Source organism: Lepidochelys kempii, chromosome 6 (assembly GCF_965140265.1).
Source record: "Lepidochelys kempii isolate rLepKem1 chromosome 6, rLepKem1.hap2, whole genome shotgun sequence".
In the NCBI taxonomy this organism is placed as follows: Eukaryota; Metazoa; Chordata; order Testudines; family Cheloniidae; genus Lepidochelys; species Lepidochelys kempii.
This window is the reverse complement of record NC_133261.1, coordinates 76,078,581-76,096,385: the sequence shown is the minus strand read 5'-3', so window position 1 is coordinate 76,096,385 and position 17,805 is coordinate 76,078,581. Positions and strand designations below refer to the sequence as shown.

General features: G+C 42.0%; 1 protein-coding gene across 16 annotated transcripts in view; it reads left to right on the top strand.

Annotated features, from left to right (window-relative positions):
* Positions 1-17,805, top strand: part of RYR3 (ryanodine receptor 3) — a 581,477-nt gene that overhangs the window by 403,633 nt on the left and 160,039 nt on the right. For all 16 annotated transcript variants that reach the window (XR_012159473.1, XR_012159474.1, XM_073348839.1 and 13 more), the window contains 4 exons: positions 66-133; positions 2,639-2,760; positions 10,430-10,479; positions 13,246-13,306. Coding sequence is in view for 14 of the 16 variants with exons in the window: in XM_073348839.1 (XP_073204940.1) it covers positions 66-133; positions 2,639-2,760; positions 10,430-10,479; positions 13,246-13,306 (301 nt within the window). In the remaining 2 variants the exon portion in view is untranslated. The remainder of the gene's footprint in view (positions 1-65; positions 134-2,638; positions 2,761-10,429; positions 10,480-13,245; positions 13,307-17,805) is intronic.

Sequence of the window (17,805 nt, the reverse complement as noted above, 5' to 3'; positions counted from 1 at the left end):
AGAGTTATTTACAATTAGATTTTTGCTCAATCTTATTGACATTTATGTTGATTGTATCCTTGCAGAAGCCATTGTCACCAGTGGAAAAACAGAGAAATCGCCACATGACCAAGAAATTAAATTCTTTGCCAAAGTGAGTGACTTAATATTTCAAGGAATGTGCTCAAACTCCTGCTATTATACAGAACATAGTGTGTGTAACAATCGGGACAAGGATGGTTGGACCTAATTGTCAGAGCAGGAGTCAGGCTGAGTCAGGTACAGGGAGGTCAGAGTCCAAGACAGTCCAGAGGGCAAATCGAGTCAGGCATCAGTATGCAGGCAGGATCAGGCACCAGGTTGCAGACAGCAGTCAAAGAGCAAAGGACAAACTAGGGTTGGAAGCCAGAGTCTAGGGTCTATTGCAAGCAGTGTCTGAAGCAGAGACAGGCAGGCAGTCTGTGTTGTTGCTCAGATAGCTCCTCTTCATGGCTTCCTGGTTTAAGTACTGGTGCCAGCCAATCAGTGGGCTCATAGGCGTAGACTCTGTGGGTGCTCCAGGGCAGGAGCACCCATAGGGAAAAAAGGGTGGGTGCAGAGCACACACCGGCAGCCTCCCTACCAGCTCTCCCTGCACCTCCTGCCCGCCAGCAGACCCTGCAGATCAGCACCTCTTGGTGCCTCCTGCCACGAACAACTGTTTCTGAGGGTGCAGGGAGTCTGGGAGGGAGGGAGGGGGGAAGAGCGGGGATGGAGCATGCTCCGGGAGGGGGCAGAACTGGGCGGGAGGGGTGGATTGGGGGTGGGAAGAGGCAGAGCGGGTGTGGGCCCTTGGGGGAAAAAAGGGTGGAGTGGAGGCAAGGCCTGGGGCAGAGCTGGGGGTCAAGCACCCCCAGCAGTTTGAAAAGTTGGTGCCTGTGAGTGGGCTATGAGGTCCTGCGGTGCGGTACTTCCTTCCAGACCACCCTCACATGGTCCTCCTATAGGAGCCTCACCTAAGCTTCCAGTGGCAATGCAGCAGCAGCATCAGGAGCACAAAATCTCCAAGGTTCCAGCTCTGCAGGTTCCTTCTTCATGTGTTAATGTTACAAAACTATGCATGTAATGGAATATCTGTTTCCCATATATATAGGTGGGTAATGAGTCAGAGAGTCCAAGTGACATTTCCAGAAGTATTGATTTAAGGCACTATTTCTGGAAATTATTTTGCTGAGTGATAGGGGACATAGTATGAAATTAAAAGACAATATATTTATAACTGATAAAACATAATATTCTTTTGTGGAACATATAAGTAATTTCTGGAACTTGCTGCCTCAGGATATTATTCAGGAAAATAGCTTAGTATGCTTTTTATAATAAGATTCAATATTTATATGTATAAGAATGGCATATCCACTTGAATTTGCAGTTACAAGGGCTATCAGTCCTCAGGCTTTGAGACATAAACTCATCACCATTTAGGATAAGGAAGAAATGTCTTGCTCTGGGATAATATTTGCATGGCTTGTTATGAACAAGCAGGGTCACGGGGCTTGAGACCAGATCTGAAGCCAGATAGTTGGTAGGTGTTGTCAATATGCATGGTCTAGTTATCTGAAGGTTTCATAGTCCAGGGTGCAGGCAAGTGCAGCTGCTGTGATATCAGTCCATGGGAGAATGGCAATCAGTGAACAGGCAGAGCGCAGGGGCAGGCTGGTCAGTGTAGATATTGGGCAGGGACAGGCTTGGCAGGATGGGGTACAGGCAGATCGGAAGACTGACTTGGGTAGCAGGAGTTTGGTCTCAGGGTCTGAGCAGCAATATGACTAAAAGATGTGGTGCTCAGTCAAAGGGTGGGGGCAAGAACAGGAAGCTTTATATTAAGGGGTGTCCAATCAGCAGTCTGCTGCTAGTCATCTGATTCTGCTGAGTTAGTGGGTGTAGCCTCTAGTTGTGGGGAACTAGCTGCAGTTCCCTTATCTGACCTTGTAGCATGGGGGTGCAGGATAATGCTCTCACTCTGCAACCGCACGGGCCTGCCTTGGAGATCCATGGCCCTTGACAAATACTGGACAGATAAGATGGGTGAGGTAATATCTTTTATTGGACCAACTTCTGTTGGTGTAAGAGATAAGCTTTCAAGCTACACAGCGCTCTTCTTCAGGTTTGAGCAGACCAGATATCCTGGGACCAACATGGCTACAGCCAATATTGCAAACACGTAATATAGAAAGGGATGGAGAGTACACTTTCCTCACTGATGCTGGCTATTGTTGGGAGCTGCATAGCAAAGCAGATGGATCCAATCTGGCAATTCTAATGGTTTTGCTCAGCAGATAACTGATGAGATAATATCCCAATATCTCTTGTATTGTTAATATTCTGCTGTCCCTATTTTCAGAGGTTCCCATATATTTACATTAAGACACCTCTGACATCTCACAGTAGGCTATTTGTTGCTTGGCTTAATTTCTGTGTAAATTTGTCATATCTGAGATTTGAATTTATAATCTTAATGACTAAAACTAGAAAATGCAATTGTAATATAAAGCCTATGTAATATAAAGCCTAAAATGAAAAGTCTGTGTGAAGGGACTGTGCTGTATTGGAGTGCTGTCTGGTACACTTAACAATGTATGTAGATGATAAAAGTATATTTTGTGTCTGTATTCCCTAGGTTCTCCTACCATTAGTTGACCAGTACTTTACCAATCACTGCCTGTACTTCCTGTCTTCTCCAATTAAGTCACTCAGTAGCAGTGGATATGCTTCCAATAAGGAAAAAGAAATGTTGGCAAGGTAAGTAATAGACTGAGGTAAACTCTGTGGAATTGTATCCAGATTATAAAAATTTAATTAAAAAAAATGGCAAAATAACAGTGCAAAATGTTAGGTTCCTCAAACAGATCATAAAAGGCTGATTCTTCCTTTAATAGAGTGGCAGTAAATAAATAACATTCCTCATCTTTATTTTTTTTCTTTTAATTTTAATCATTTAATTAATTTAATTTGCTTTTCATCATTTTTAAAATGTGAAACGTTAATCAGGTAGAGATTATATATATTTTCAATAATAGTCTTACAAAATTATCAAGCATTTTGACAAGTTTGGTGGTGACCCAAAAATCGGTGCCATGGGATGACTGTTACATGCCCATTCCAGTCTTTCATAAACAGGAAATAATAGCATGAAAACCACCACTACTAAATGATTCCAGATACCACTGTTAAATGTCAGCAGAAAGTCAAGGTGCTAAGTGCCTCCTGATTCCACTGAAGGCATCTGGAATTAAGGGCCTCAGCACCTCTCAGCATCAGAATCTGAATAGTCGTGTATACTGACTCTCCTCTCACTCTTTGAGTTCTACACTCTGGAAAAGGACAGAGGCAAATAAGAAGCAGACACTGCTGCTGCTTTTACTGTATCAGTTTGGTTACTGAAAAAGGAACTTCAGGCTCTAAAGCCTTTTCTACACTGCCGCTTTACAGCGCTGAAACTTTCTTGCTCAGGGGGGTTGAAAAAACACCCCCCTGAGCGATGCAAGTTTCAGCGCTGTAAGGTGGCAGTGTAGACTGTGTACCAGCGCTGGGAGCTACTCCCTTCATGGGGGTGGTTTTTTTACCACGTCAGCGCTTTAACTTTGCTAGTAAAGACATACCCTAAGATTTGTAAACTTTAAAAAAAGTTAAAAATGAGTCTATTGTGGGAAGTGAAGAGGACAAATCTAGGAAACAATCCAAAACGTCAGTTACAGCTAATGTCTATGATTGAATAGCCTTAGTAGTGAAAAAGGTTTGTGCTCTTTCCCCTGCTCTTCTGTTTGCCCTTTCAAAAGATCCTCTGGATGCCAACATCAGAAAGGAGATAAAAAACTTAAGAAGATAAAAAATGGGAAAGGTCTTGTGTAGAATTTTCCTATGTATGCATGACTTTTGATTGTGTATTTTGGACCTTTCAAAATGAATCCCACAATATTTTTAAAAAATAAAGTAACGGGGCTTTATTCCTATCTATCAGAAACATAACTTAAACAGTAGCAATAATGCTTAGTAAGAAGCTAGAAGATATTGATACTGGTTGAAACTCACTTCATCCACATAAACTGAAGAAAATGGCTCTAATATGGGTGAAGTGTAGGGGAACTGAGTAGGAAAATCTATCCATCTCAAACTAGGGCAGAGTTCAGGTCTTCAGCACACTGCTTCCTCCCCATAGAATCATAGAAGATTAGGGTTGGAAGAGATCTCAGGAGGTCATTTAGTCCAACCCCATGCTTAAAGCAGAACCAACACCAGCTAAATCATCCCAGCCAAGGCTTTGTCAAGCCTGGCCTTAAAAACCTCTAAGGATGGAGATTCCACCACCTCGCTGGGTAACACTTTCCAGCGCTTCCCCACCCTTCTAGTGAAGTAGTGTTTCCTCATATCCAACCTAGACCTCCCCCACTGCAACTTGAAACCATTGCTCCTTGTTCTGTCATCTGCCACTACTGAGAACAGCTTAGCTTCATCCTCTTTGGAACCCCCCATCAGGTAGTTGAAGGGTACTATCAAATTCCTCCTCACTCTTCTCTTCTGCAGACTAAACAAACCCAGTTCCCTCAGCCCCAGTCGCCTACTGACTCCATCCACTTGAGGGAAACATTGACGCCACAGAATGCATGTATAGATCTTATGTCCCCTATGCACGTACCTAGTGGGTTGGTGTGAAGATGCTTTCCGCCTCACACAGGTTGTCTGGAAGCCACCCTTCCATGGTCTAACTTCCTGCCCCTCTTCCAACAGCAACTCCAAGCCTCAGTATGGGACTGAGATGAATTTAATCTATTGAAAATCAGTGTAATTGGAACCAAATGTGGTTGAAATACCTTTCAAAACACTAAAGCTAGGGGCTAGAGTCACTGTAGGATTTGCACTAGTGAAAGACAGCACAGACTCTTGCAAAGGGTCCCAGCTGTGAGCAGATAAATTGCTCGGATGCAAGGTGCCCATTAAGAAAAATGGGAAATAGACATTCTTCTCAAAATGGCTATCTAACTGTGGTCAAGCTATGATCACAGTCCCATTGAGAACAGTGACAAATGGCAGCCTTTGAAAGAGCACAGTTCTATGTGGAATTCTCTGTAATATTTTTTTAGTCCCTGCTGAAAGAGAAACTTTTAATTGTGAAGAATAATGTGAAAAAGTTACCATTAATACTAAAAAAAAGTCTTCAAATGTTGCTTGCTCACAAGTTTTTTGGCGAGTTTAATTATAAGAGCAGTTTCAAGTGTCTTTTATTCCATTATTAAGATTATTTGGGATAAATAAACTGTCAGACAATGGGTGCTTCATTTCTGAAAGGATCCATTTATTTTAACTCATAAACTAATTAACCAATTCACTTGTCATTTCTCAGAAAATTCATTCTGTGTTCCGAGTGAATACTGTAATTCTGGAGAGGAGCTGAATGTGTCATATGTACCAAAGTGGTTGAATTCCTGCTTTAAGCACAAAACTCAGTGTTAAGAATGGAACCAACAGTGAAACCTCCATGATTAGTGAAAACTGGAAAATATTAGTGAAAATGTTTTCAAATTAATTTAATAATTTCTGTTCTTAATAGAGAAACTGCAAATGAGGATGAAAGTGATACGTGAAAATTCTATAAAACACTTAACATTATCCCTCTGATGATTTGGGCTTGAAGGCTCTACATATGGATATGAAATATTTCTATTGTTTGTATCCAAATCCTGAGGTACCGTAATACCTAGATTTAAAGCCATGGCAAGAAAGTAACTCTTTGTTTCTCTTTGCATGGGGCTTCAGTTGCAAAAGTAAAATATTGATTAAAATATCACACATTGGAAGGATATAGCCAGGCCTTGCAATGTGGAGTACTTTTGTGAAAGAGGATGTAGCATGGGGGATAGCAGCTGTCACAGCCAGAGTGAGGCAGAAGCAGAATATTAGAAGAAACTTAAAGTGCAATTGTTTAATATGAACATTTCCTCAGCCAGACATTACATGAATCAGAATTTAGTGATAGAAAGTCCAACAAGATCATCTAGTCAGTCTCTCTGCCAGGTGCAAGACTGCTAGTTATAGCAGTATTTCTCAAACATTTTACTATTGTGCCCCAATTTTATCACAGCAATTGAGCTCACAGACCCATTTTCACTGAAGCTACAGATGCTATTCATATTTTATCAGCCATTAATGAAATATAAAAATATTAGAGTTTACAGTGACATAAAAACTACACTAAAAGAACATTATTTAAGTTTCACTGATAAGCTAGACTGCCAAAATTTAGGTTGCAGGTACACAGAATGGACAGTGCCCAGGGAATGAGGAAGCTATTCAATAATTTCTCAGAAAAGTTTCACAACAATCTTTTTATAATGGAAAGTGTTTGACAACCTAAACACAGAGACAGCTCCCAGCTGTCCCTATCATTATAATAGACTTACCATGACACATTTCAATGGATTGATGAGCTTTGGGGCAGCCTGGAGGGTCATTTGAGACTGAGGGAGAGAGACTGGGGCATCCTAGAAGGATGTTATTGGGAGGTAGTAGAAGTCTGGAGCATTGGGAACTGTTTGGAGAGCGTCCTGGAGCATCCTCCCCTATTCTACCCCTCCTACCCATTATACCCCCTTAAGTCCTATGTTTCTCCTTCCTATTCCTTTGGCCTATTCCCCCTTGAGCCCTTGTTCCATATTCTGTCCCTGTCCCACCTCCCTGCCAACAAGGCTCTGAAGCAGCCATGTGCTGTCACCTCCCCTTCCTTCCTGCTCTCTCCTCCCCAGTGATTCTACATTAGCTGAGTACCACTGAGAGGAGACAGCATCTCGCTGCCCTCCTGCTGATGTCATTGTAGCTGAGAGGAGTCAAATCTGGTTGACCCATATAGCTCTGTTAGATGTCTGTGTGACTGTATTTGTTGCTGGAACAAGAAGCAAGGGAGTGTAAAGGAAAATCCCATATAAAGTTTCATTTGTTTATTTTCAAGAGCTAAAAATTAAAAACTAGAGTTTTGGGCCTCACCAAGACACTACCAAAGCCCCAGCACTGGGCTATGGTTCAAGAGTTTGCATTTTTGTGCATTGTCAAGTCCAGTTTAAAAGTCCCAAGTGATGCACTTTTCACCATTACTCTTCTGAGACTATTCTGCAGGATTATAGATCTCATTGTTAGGAAGGTGGGGGAGGGATAGCTCAGTGGTTTGAGCTTTGGCCTGCTAAATCCAGGGTTGTGAGTTCAATCCTTGAGGAAGCCATTTAGGGATATGGGGCAAAAATTGGGGATTGATCCTGCTTTGAGCAGGGGGTTGGACTAGATGACCTCCTGAGGTCCCTTCCAATCCTGATATTCTATGATTCTATGAAGTTTTTCCTTGTGTTCAGTTACATTTTCCTTTTCTTAATTTCATAATGAGTCAGTCCTTCCCCTCATTGAGCATATTTGTTCCTCTTCTCTGAACTCGCTCTAGTTTGTCAATATCTTTCTGGCAGTGGTGCTCAAAGCTGAACAAGGTATTGTAAGTGTAATTGCATGAGAACTTAAAAAGAGGAATATTTAGCTCCCTATTTCTTAATATGTTAACACTACATACTCAGCACAAAACTACATCAGACTTGTTTGCAACCAGTTGACATTGCAAATTAATGTTTAATTCACTCTCCACTATGAGCCTTGAATCTCTGTCCACATTACTGTGTTCCAGGTTTTTTCCGGTCATTGAGTATGTATTTCATATTATGTTTCCCTGGATGCATTAGATTGTCTTTTGTCAAGCTGTATTTCATTTTCCTGTTTCCTACCTAAGTTTCCAATCTTTCTCTATATTCATTTGTTTTATTCCACTTTCCTGACTAGTGTTCACCAACTGTTCCCAGTTTAGTGTCCGCTATAAATTTCATTAATGTGCTGTATACTCTCTCTTCTCGATGATTAATTCAGATATTTAATAAGATTAGACCTAAACATTGAATACACTAATCTCCTTTCTCCAACTTGTCCACCGATTTATCTTTACCTCTAATCCTCTAATTTTTCATTACCTTTTACAGTCTTCTAGCCAGTTTTCAGCCCACACAACAGTGTTCTTATCCAACTCAGTTTGAATTAATTTTCAAGTACAATTTCACAAGACACAATATAAAATGCTTTACTGAGCTCCAAATATATTACATAAGAATACGTTCTAGGATGGTCTAATAGTTCGGGAACTAGATTAGAACTCAGGAATTCAATTCCCTGCTCTGCCGCAGATTTCCTGCATGACCTTGGATGAGACACCTAGGGCCAGATTTACAAAGGTGTTCAGGCACCTATGTATTTAGGTGCCTAAAGATGCATAGCAGGATTCACAAATTCACCCAAGTAAATTCAATGGGAGTTAGCTGTCTAACCTGCTTGGGCACTTTTGTATGCCTTCATTCCCCATCTGTAAAATGGGGATATTACAACTTTCCTACCTCCCCAGGGTATTGTGAAAATAAATACGTTAAAGATAATGAGATGCTTAAATACTAGAGCAATGGGAGAGCAATAAAAGTACCTTAGATAGCTATAAGAAATGTAATAAATCTATCTCCAATTTTTAAATCTATTACAAATAGAAAATAAGGTTGCCTGGTGAAATTTATTCTTTAGAAACCTATGCTAGTTATTGCTTATGGTTTCCATTACCCTTTAGATCAGTAAAAAGAAAAGGAGTACTTGTGGCACCTTAGAGACTAACCAATTTATTTGAGCATGAGCTTTCGTGAGCTGCTAGCTCACGAAAGCTCATGCTCAAATAAATTGGTTAGTCTCTAAGGTGCCACAAGTACTCCTTTTCTTTTTGCGAATACAGACTAACATGGCTGTTACTCTGAAACCTTTAGATCAGTGGTTTTCAAACTTTTTTTCTGGGGACCCAGTTGAAGAAAATTGTTGATGCCTGTGACCCAATGGAGCTGGGGGTGAGGGGTTTGGGGTGTAGGAGGGGCTCTGGGCCGGGGCAGGGGGTTCGGGTATAGGAGGGGGTCAGGGCTCTGGGCTGGGGCCAGGGATGAGGGGCTTGGGGTGCAGGAGGAGCTCCGGGTTTGGGGGGACTCGGCTGGGGATGAGGGGTTTGGGGTGCAGGAGGCGTTCTGGGTTTGGGCTGGGGCAGGGGTGCAGGAGAAGCTCAGGGTTCTTGCCTGGGGGTGCAGGCTCTGGGGTGGGGCTGGGGATGAGGGGTTTGGGGTGCAGAAGGGGCTCCAGGTTTGGGGGGGCTCCGGGCTGGGACAGGGGTGTGGGAGGGAGTCAAGGCCCTGGGATGGGGGTGCAAGCTCTGGGGTGGGGCCGGGGATGAGGGGTTTGGGGTGCAGGAAGGGGTTCTAGGTTTCGGGGGGGGCTCAGGGCTGGGGCAGGGGACTGGGGCACAGGGTTGGGATGCGGACTTACCTCCAGTGGCTCCCAGTCAGCGGCATAGCCAGGGTGCAGAGGCAGGCTCCCTGCGTGTCCTGGCACTGCGGACCACGCTGCGCCCTGGAAGCAGCCAGGAGCAGGTGTCCGGCTCCTAGGCAGAGGTGTGCAAGTAGCTCCTCGGGGCTCTTGCCTGCAGGCACCAGCCCCACCAACTCCCATTGGCTGGTTCCCAGCCAATGGGAGTGCGGAGTCAGTGCTGAGGGCGGAGGCAATGCGCAGAGCCTGGTGGCCCCCTGGCCTAGAAGCCGGACCCGCTACTGGCCACTTCCAGGGCACAGCGTGGTATTGGAACAGGTAGGCACTAGCCTGCCTTACCTTGTCAGCACCGCCGATGGGACTTTTAACGTCCCAGCTGGCGGTGCTAACCACAGCGACCCAGTGCCTTACATGCCATGACCCAGTACCCGAGCTTTGAAAAACACTGCTTTAGATGTTAGGTGAATTTTCTCTCATCTATTACATTACTTTACTATGGATTGAAACTAAACTTGTAAGACAGTGTTTGCTAGGACCACTCTTTTTTTCTGTTAATATTTCAGGATTAATTTTACCTATCGGTGACTGTTACAAACACAAAAAGATAAACTGTTTATAAACAGTATCTTCTGAAAGCATTTTAAATTATCTTAAGTTTGTTAACATTTATTTATCTTTCTCATATGTCAAATGAAACAATGCAATGTTATTCACCATGCAGGAAAAATTACAACCGTTAGAGAGAGATTCAGCCATATAAAATGCAGTTGCTGCTAACTATTGTAATTACAGGCAACACATTTAATCTTTGAGGTGCTTTTTAGACTTAAAGTTATTCGGGAAGATATTATTGCCAGATGAAAGAAAGTATCTGGTTGCTTATTTTCATTATGTGATTGAAAATACACCTTCAGGGAACTACCGTGTACCTTTCTTTCACATCTTGTAGTCTCACTATTCTCTCGTTATTGTTTTACCCCATGTTCTAAACAAAACATTAATCTCTGTGTCTTTTCCTACTATTTTGCATTCTTTTCTGCTTTAGCCTATTCTGCAAACTTGCTGCTCTTGTTAGACATAGGATTTCACTTTTTGGTAAGTTATTAAAAGATATTGATGAAGTTTTATTTATAACATGTTGTGCTTCCTATAATATATCTAAGGTTTATAACTGATGAGCAATATGATTTGTGGTGGAAAATAAGTGGTGTATGACTGTTAACTTCATTATTTCTGTAACAACTAAAACTTTTCACAGTCTCTGGATACAGTTCTGCTTTCTGATGCACATGCTCCAATCCCAGTATAGTCAATGGGAGCAACAAATGTGTAACTGAAGATAGAATTTGATACACTACTATACTTTATATATTCTAACAGGTGTAAGTAGCATCAGGTGAAGTGAAAGTTAATATTGAGATTCCATTTGAATCTCTGCCTTTTTCATTTTCTCATAACTTTCACAAAAAAATACTTTATAATAATAATTACAATATTTAGTGTCAGCTGAATTTGATAAATTAACCTTAATTTGCTGTCGTGTTATGTGAGTGTGAAATAAACCCACTTTTTTCATATGGTCTGCTAAGAAATTAGGTAAAGAAATTTAGATGATAAGATTCAAAAATAAAATCACTTTTTCTGATGCTTAAATTCATATATAAATCCTCAATATTGTTGTTATTAAAGTTAAAGTTAATATTTATGAAACACACAGATGCGTATAGCTGGCCAAAACTCCGGGGCGGGGGCAGGGGAGAGTTTGTTGTTTAGGTATTTCCTTCCAATTTAGAGCAAAAGCAAATTTTACCAACATTTCTTCTGAATCAAAGGCCACTACACTCACTAACACCCCTCAAGTTTTTTTTTGGGGAAACATGGTGTTCTAAGAAGGAAATGGGTGAAAATTGACATTCTTGTCAGTTTTATGACTGCTTTGCACTGAACTGCAGCAGTGAAACACAAGAATGTCAGTTTCACTAAACTTCTGCCTGGTGTCCAGGCTCCAGCCAGAGCTATTGCGAAGTAGGGAGCCTAGCTGCCTGAGAGCCCTGGCTCCATTTGAGACTGTGCAGTCTGCCAGGCTCCCTGCCGCAGATGTCTAACAGACATGAGAGCCCTGGCTCCAGTCATGGTTTCCAGGGCTGCTGCGGCAGAGCAGGGAAACCTAGCAGCCCTGTGAGCCCAGGCTCCAGATGGAGCTCTAGGGGCTGGCAGGCACTCTGCTGCAGAGATGTGGCCTCTGGAACACCAGCAGATTTCCAGTGCCTGTGTTTTGACAAAAGTTTTGTCCAATCTCTAATAGATTCAGTGAAACTATTCAGTTCCTCGAATAGGTGGTTTTGTCAGAAAACTTCCAAACAGCTCTAGTTTAGAGTGCTTTGCAAGTAAGATCCCAGTTCCATGCCACTCACAATTTAAATATATTATTAATTATTTGCATTACCATAGAACTGAGGAGACCAGACTTAATGAAAGGACAGGGAGTGTGGGGTAAAGTGATTATTACAGACACATGTCTCTAGATATATGTAATAATGAGTATGATTCCATATCAGTAAAAGGAAATTGTGGTTCAGGCTCATCACTAGCTACAAAGTTCAGACCCATGTATTGAAATGGGGCCAAGACTCAAAGGGGATTTAGACCCAGTTATAATTGTATTCACACTAAGAAAAATATCCTCTCTTTCTTTCTGCTACACAAAGTAGCACAAAAAAATGCTTAATAAGGTCCTACTCCTGCAATGCAATCCAGTAGGATGAACACCTGTTCCTGTGTGGGATCTCATTAACTGTAGTAGGTCCCTTCATAGGTGGAGGAGTCTGTGTTAGCAGATCCCGTTTCCAGATTGTGACCTACATGTCTACTTTATCTTTCTAAATGTCTTTTCATTCCATATAATTTATAGTATCTTAAGTATCTGAATTTGTTGGGCTATTACCTCTGATAGAATTTCTGCACGTATAAGTGTTACAAAGGAAACCAGAAAGCTATCCTGAAAAATACTTACTCTGTTCTGAAGATTATAAATTGCCATCTTGTAACTAATTCATGATCCTTTAAGAGAAGTTGTCACAGTGCCTTGTGTCATGGAAAGTGGAAGATGGTTAATGAAAACCCTTACCTCATTTTGGTGTGGCACAGTGCTTCTGTTTCATATTTAGAGACATTAAAGAGACAAAGAAAAATGTCTTCAAACAGCATAAAGAAAGCAGGATTGACATCCTGGCCAGAAGTGTTTAATATATACATTTAGGCCCCAAACCTGCAAATATTTATGCACATACTTAACTGTACTCCGGTGAGTAGTTCGACTGAATTAAATGTGTTACTTGGGTGCATAAAGTTAAACACATGCATAAGAGTTTGCAGGACGGGGGCCGTATAACATATGTGTAGGGCCCCCATCCCACCTCTTGTTTAACATGTTGTCTTCTATGGAGATATTTTTTCCAACAATTGGACTATCCTCCATATCTTATTTTTTCATTAACCATTCAGCACCTGCCTCTCAGTGGCTGCTCTTGGCATCCAAGAAGTTTTAAACAAAAAGGAAAAGAACTGCAACAGGGAAAGACAAAACAAAATGAAGGAGACAGAAATGGCACATTCTGAAATAAAGTATGCACCCTGTTCATTTTGCCCAATCTCAAGAGGGAAAATAAGGAGAGAAGGAGGGGAAATAAAACCATTAGTTCTAAAAGATCTTTTTAGCAGGGGGCATTGTAGGCCTTCCCATCACACGTGAATTTGATATATAATTAAGAGTCATGAAATTTGTATGTTTGCACATACTGAAATATTTGTTAAAAGCAAACTATATTGTTCAGAATAATATGTTCTTTATTTATATAACAGGGAGTGATGCTACTACAATGGTGAGCTGCCTGCACATCTTGGCTCAGACACTGGATACACGGTAAATTGGCCAAGTTTTTACTTTATTTCAGTACCAGCTACAAATTATATGGTTGTCAAGAATCACTTCAAAGAACAGTTCTGCAGATCAATTGTTATTTCTTTCTTTATTTCCTGCTGATATTAGATCTCTAGAGTAAATATTATGGTCCAGATTTTTCAGACACTGTCCTCCACTTTTTCAGATGTAATGCTGCATCCACAGTTGTTTGTGCCCACAACTTAGGTGATTACAATGTCTAATGTCCCTATTTGCAAATGCAGTCAGGGACTTAATTTAGAAATATAAGTGACATCATCTACGAAATTGCACTTGCAGTTATTTGCACCCACAAAAATGGAGGCAAGTTTACACCAGGCTGAAAAATTGGTACTAGAGGTGCATTGAATAACATTTGAAGCTGGCAGTTAGCATAGTAAAAGACATTAAAATGTAATTCAGTCTGACATTGTCTGATCGTAAATCAGTTTACTTTTAATGACATATAATTTATAATAAAATAAATGCTGAAAAACACTCAAGAAGGTATTAATGAGCAGCTGAGTGATATATGCAAATAAATGTATTAGTGAAAATTATGATGTCCCCCCAGTTATTGCTATTGTATTTTTTTTAAGAAACCCACTGCTCCTAATTATTTGTCACCCCTAACCTCATCTTCATGCTATCTATATCTTCAGGTGTTGCCATTCCAACCAAACAATCAACTGGTTAAAATGCTTGAATCTATTATTTCTTTTATGGATTTTAGTAAGTAGTGAATCAGTGTCCTATCATAGTGTTAGAGGAACACTTGAGATTCTGGAGATGTCACTTTTTGGATGAAGCATAAAACCAAGGAGTCTGCTTATTCTTCTTTGAGTGATGGTCCCTATGTGTATTCCACTCAAGGTGCGCATGCTCACCATGCTCCTTAGACTGGGATATTTTTGCTAGCAGTGTCCATTGATCTGGACTTACACACGTCCCCTCCTTGTGAACTGATTGGAGGACAAAAGGAGCAGTGCAGACCAACCACCTCTCCAGTTCTTTTCTACTACCTGTAGTCTGAGATGGAACCTCTTCAGTGTTTTCGGCATTAGCTAACACTCTTGTTCTAACATTGGACATAGTTGTAGATAGTTTTAGATCGTTTCTAATTAGAGTAGTTTAGCAGATTTTAAGGCTTAGAGGTCTTCCCCAACCTGGTCACTGCCCTGCACAGGGTGCCTAGTTTGTCCAGGATCCCAGGATTCAAGCTCTGCATAGCCTGCTGCCAGGTTTTTCCAATCAGCGACTTTTATGACACATGCCTCTGTTGCTTCAGTGAGCTCATATCACCTTCAAGTTCAATATATGCTGATCCTTTCCTAGTTGAACCCATCATGCTCATAAGTTCAGGTTTAGAATTCCTGATGGACTGCACAGTGAGACTTCGGTCTGATCCTGGCCCCCCATTAGATTCTGCCCCCAGTATCCTGGTCTCTGGCTCTGGCAATAATCAGGGCTAAAGACTCTTCCAGACAGAGAGACAAGGAGTGTAAGGGAAAACACTCTCACAAGAAACCTGAGAAATCCCCCTCCAAGTCCTCATTCAAAAAGAGGATCTCCTTTCTGTCACCCCCTTAAGTCATATGAGACAGTATCCCAGCTTAGAGATGTTAGGAGTTCACAAGGAGCACAGTACTGGTTTCTTGGCACCAAGTGGCAAAAGTGACCTGAACCCATCCTTAGCTGAAGGGGGCCAGACCATCCTGAGTACCAGCAAGGGAAAGAAAGCAGCATAACCCTCCTACAATGACGAAGCTGACGCTGAGAGAGGAGGAGTCGTCAGTACAGGAGACTGTTTCCTGTCTGAAGTTGACACCAGCTACACTTCCAAAGGAAAGAAGCCCAGTCCATTGTCCAGCATCACAGTCTAGACAGACTCTACCAGAAAACCTTACTATCTGTGCAGACCTAGAAGAACCAATATTATTTGATCCAGCGCTCACCATGGAGGTTACTATACCTGCTGTTCTCCACTCACCATTACCATTGACCAGTTGAAGTATAATAAAACCTTCAGTACCAACAGTATTGCGCATCAATTTAGAAGCTTCTTTTTCCTCTGATGAGTCCAGAATCAGTGGGAGAATTTCACCACCCCTGTCAAGACATGGGATCTGCCCTGACAGAGGCTCTAAGGTCTTTTGGGCACTTTCCCTCTCTCATAGGACAAACTACCCAACTCTGGACTATTGGTGACCTTCTCCATGGGGACCCCTTCATTTCCCCTATGACTGTTTGTACTGGCTTTACTGGGGTCCCTGGGATCTGTATATGAGACATCCCGAATCAATGAGCTCACTTTGGGAATCTAGATAGGCTTCCACACACAAGAAAGAGCCTCAACCCTCTGAGGAGGAGGAACAACCTGATCACACAGAACCACTCACCCCTGAGAGGTTACCATCCTCATGATAAAGTGGTCATGCCATCCCCACCATTACCACCTGATGACTACAGGCAGTTACAGGATCTCCTGAGGAGAATCACAAACATGCTTCAGATCCCCTTGGAGAAGTACAGAACACCCTCATAAACTCCTAGATATCCTTCAGAGTGCTGGTCCCAGTAAAATGGCACTCTGAATTAATGAGACCATCTTAGAATGGGCTAAGATAGTCTGCTATTTGTGCTCCCACTCCAAAGAGAATGGAGGAGAAACATTTCATTCCCTGGAAGGGGGCAGAATACTTACTGTCACATCTCACTCCAAACTTTACTGCTGCAAGCTATCACCAAAAGAAACAAGCAACACCACCCCAAATCTGCACCGCTTGATAAGGAGGCCAAATGTTTAGATCTCTTTGGGAGAAAATTTGTCTTTGGCAAGCTCGCAGTTCCACATAGCAAACTACCAAGATTTAATATCAAAACATGATTTTATTAATTACAATAAGTTCTCTAAAATCAACAACAAACTCCCTCAAAAAGATAGACTTTATTTCCAAATAATTATTGATGAAGGAAAATTGCTAGATTGGCCCTCCAGGCTTCAGTGGATGAAGTAGATATAGCCTCATCCTCGATGGCAACTTCCATAGTCATAAGATGAGCTTCATGGCTCCAATCTTCCAGATTTCCCAAAGAAGTCCTATCCACTGTGGAGGATCTGACTTTTGAGGGAAATAACCTATTGAGGGAGAAGTCAGATGAATCGCTATATTCCCGCAAAAACTCAAGAACAACTCTTTGCTCACTAGATATCTGTGCTCCAGCACCACAAAGGAAATACCTCAAGACTCAGGCTTATGGACAATGAACAGCCCCTCGACCATTCTGCCATCAAAGGACCTACAAGCTGCCTAGGAAACACCAGAGAATGTAGTGCAGTAAACACAACAACCCCCTACATTCTCCTTCCAGTGCCAGCCTCCCACCAAGAAATCCTTTTGATGGGACTTTCGACAGTTACAAATCAGTCCCCCTGACACATTTATTTATTCAAGACTCCTACACACCATTTGCCTCACTCATTTTTCCCAGCATGAAACTATACAATATCAGACAGATGAATTCTGGAGATAATCACCACCATTCTAGAATAGTTTCTCTCTCATTCCCCACACAAAAAGAATCCTTCCTCCTCCCTTTTAGAGACCCCTCTCACAAGAAGATGCTCAGACAAGAAGTAGACTTTCTGTTCCATCTGGAAATCATAGAACCAGTACCTCTTAAACATAGAGGGAAAGGATTTTACTCAAGATATTTTCTCATTTCCAAGAAGAAAGGGTGCTGGAGGCCCATGCTAAATTTCAGACAGCTGAACATCTTCATCCACCACCTGAGTTTCAGAATGATCACCCTGGCCTGTATAATCCCCTCGCTAAGCAAGGGTGACTGGTTCACAGCTCTTGATGTAAAGGACACTTATTTCCACATAGAGATCCACTCCATACACAAGAGATTCCTGAGATTCACCTTAGGCCTAGACCATTACCAATACAGAGTGCTCCCCTTCAGCCTCTTGATGGCACCGAGGGTATTCATTAAGGTGTTGTCAATAGTGACAGCTCACAGGCATCATGAGGATTCATCAGTGTTCCCCTACCTCGACAGCTGGCTGATCCCAGGGAAATCATATCAAGAAGTATGGATGACAACTCTGCCCCTGCACAGACTACTACAATCCTTAGGGCTCCAAGTAAACATAGCAAAATCAGTTTTAGCTCCCACTCAGACTATAGACTTTGTTGGAGCACCCCTACATTCAATCAGAGCCAAAGGTTACCTTCCTTGGGACAAATTCTAGTGTATGAAAGACCTCATCACTTATCTTCTGCACTTACCCCCAGACAGCAATTCAGACTAGTCTCACCTTCTTAGGGTACATGGCTTTGTGTACTTATTGCAAAACTTTGATTTTGATGTCTACACGCTTGGTTATGGACAGTCTACATGCCAAGAAAGCACAGTCTGGACAGAATGATCTCACTCCCTGTGGCGGGGTGCTCCATTCACCTCTACGATGGTGC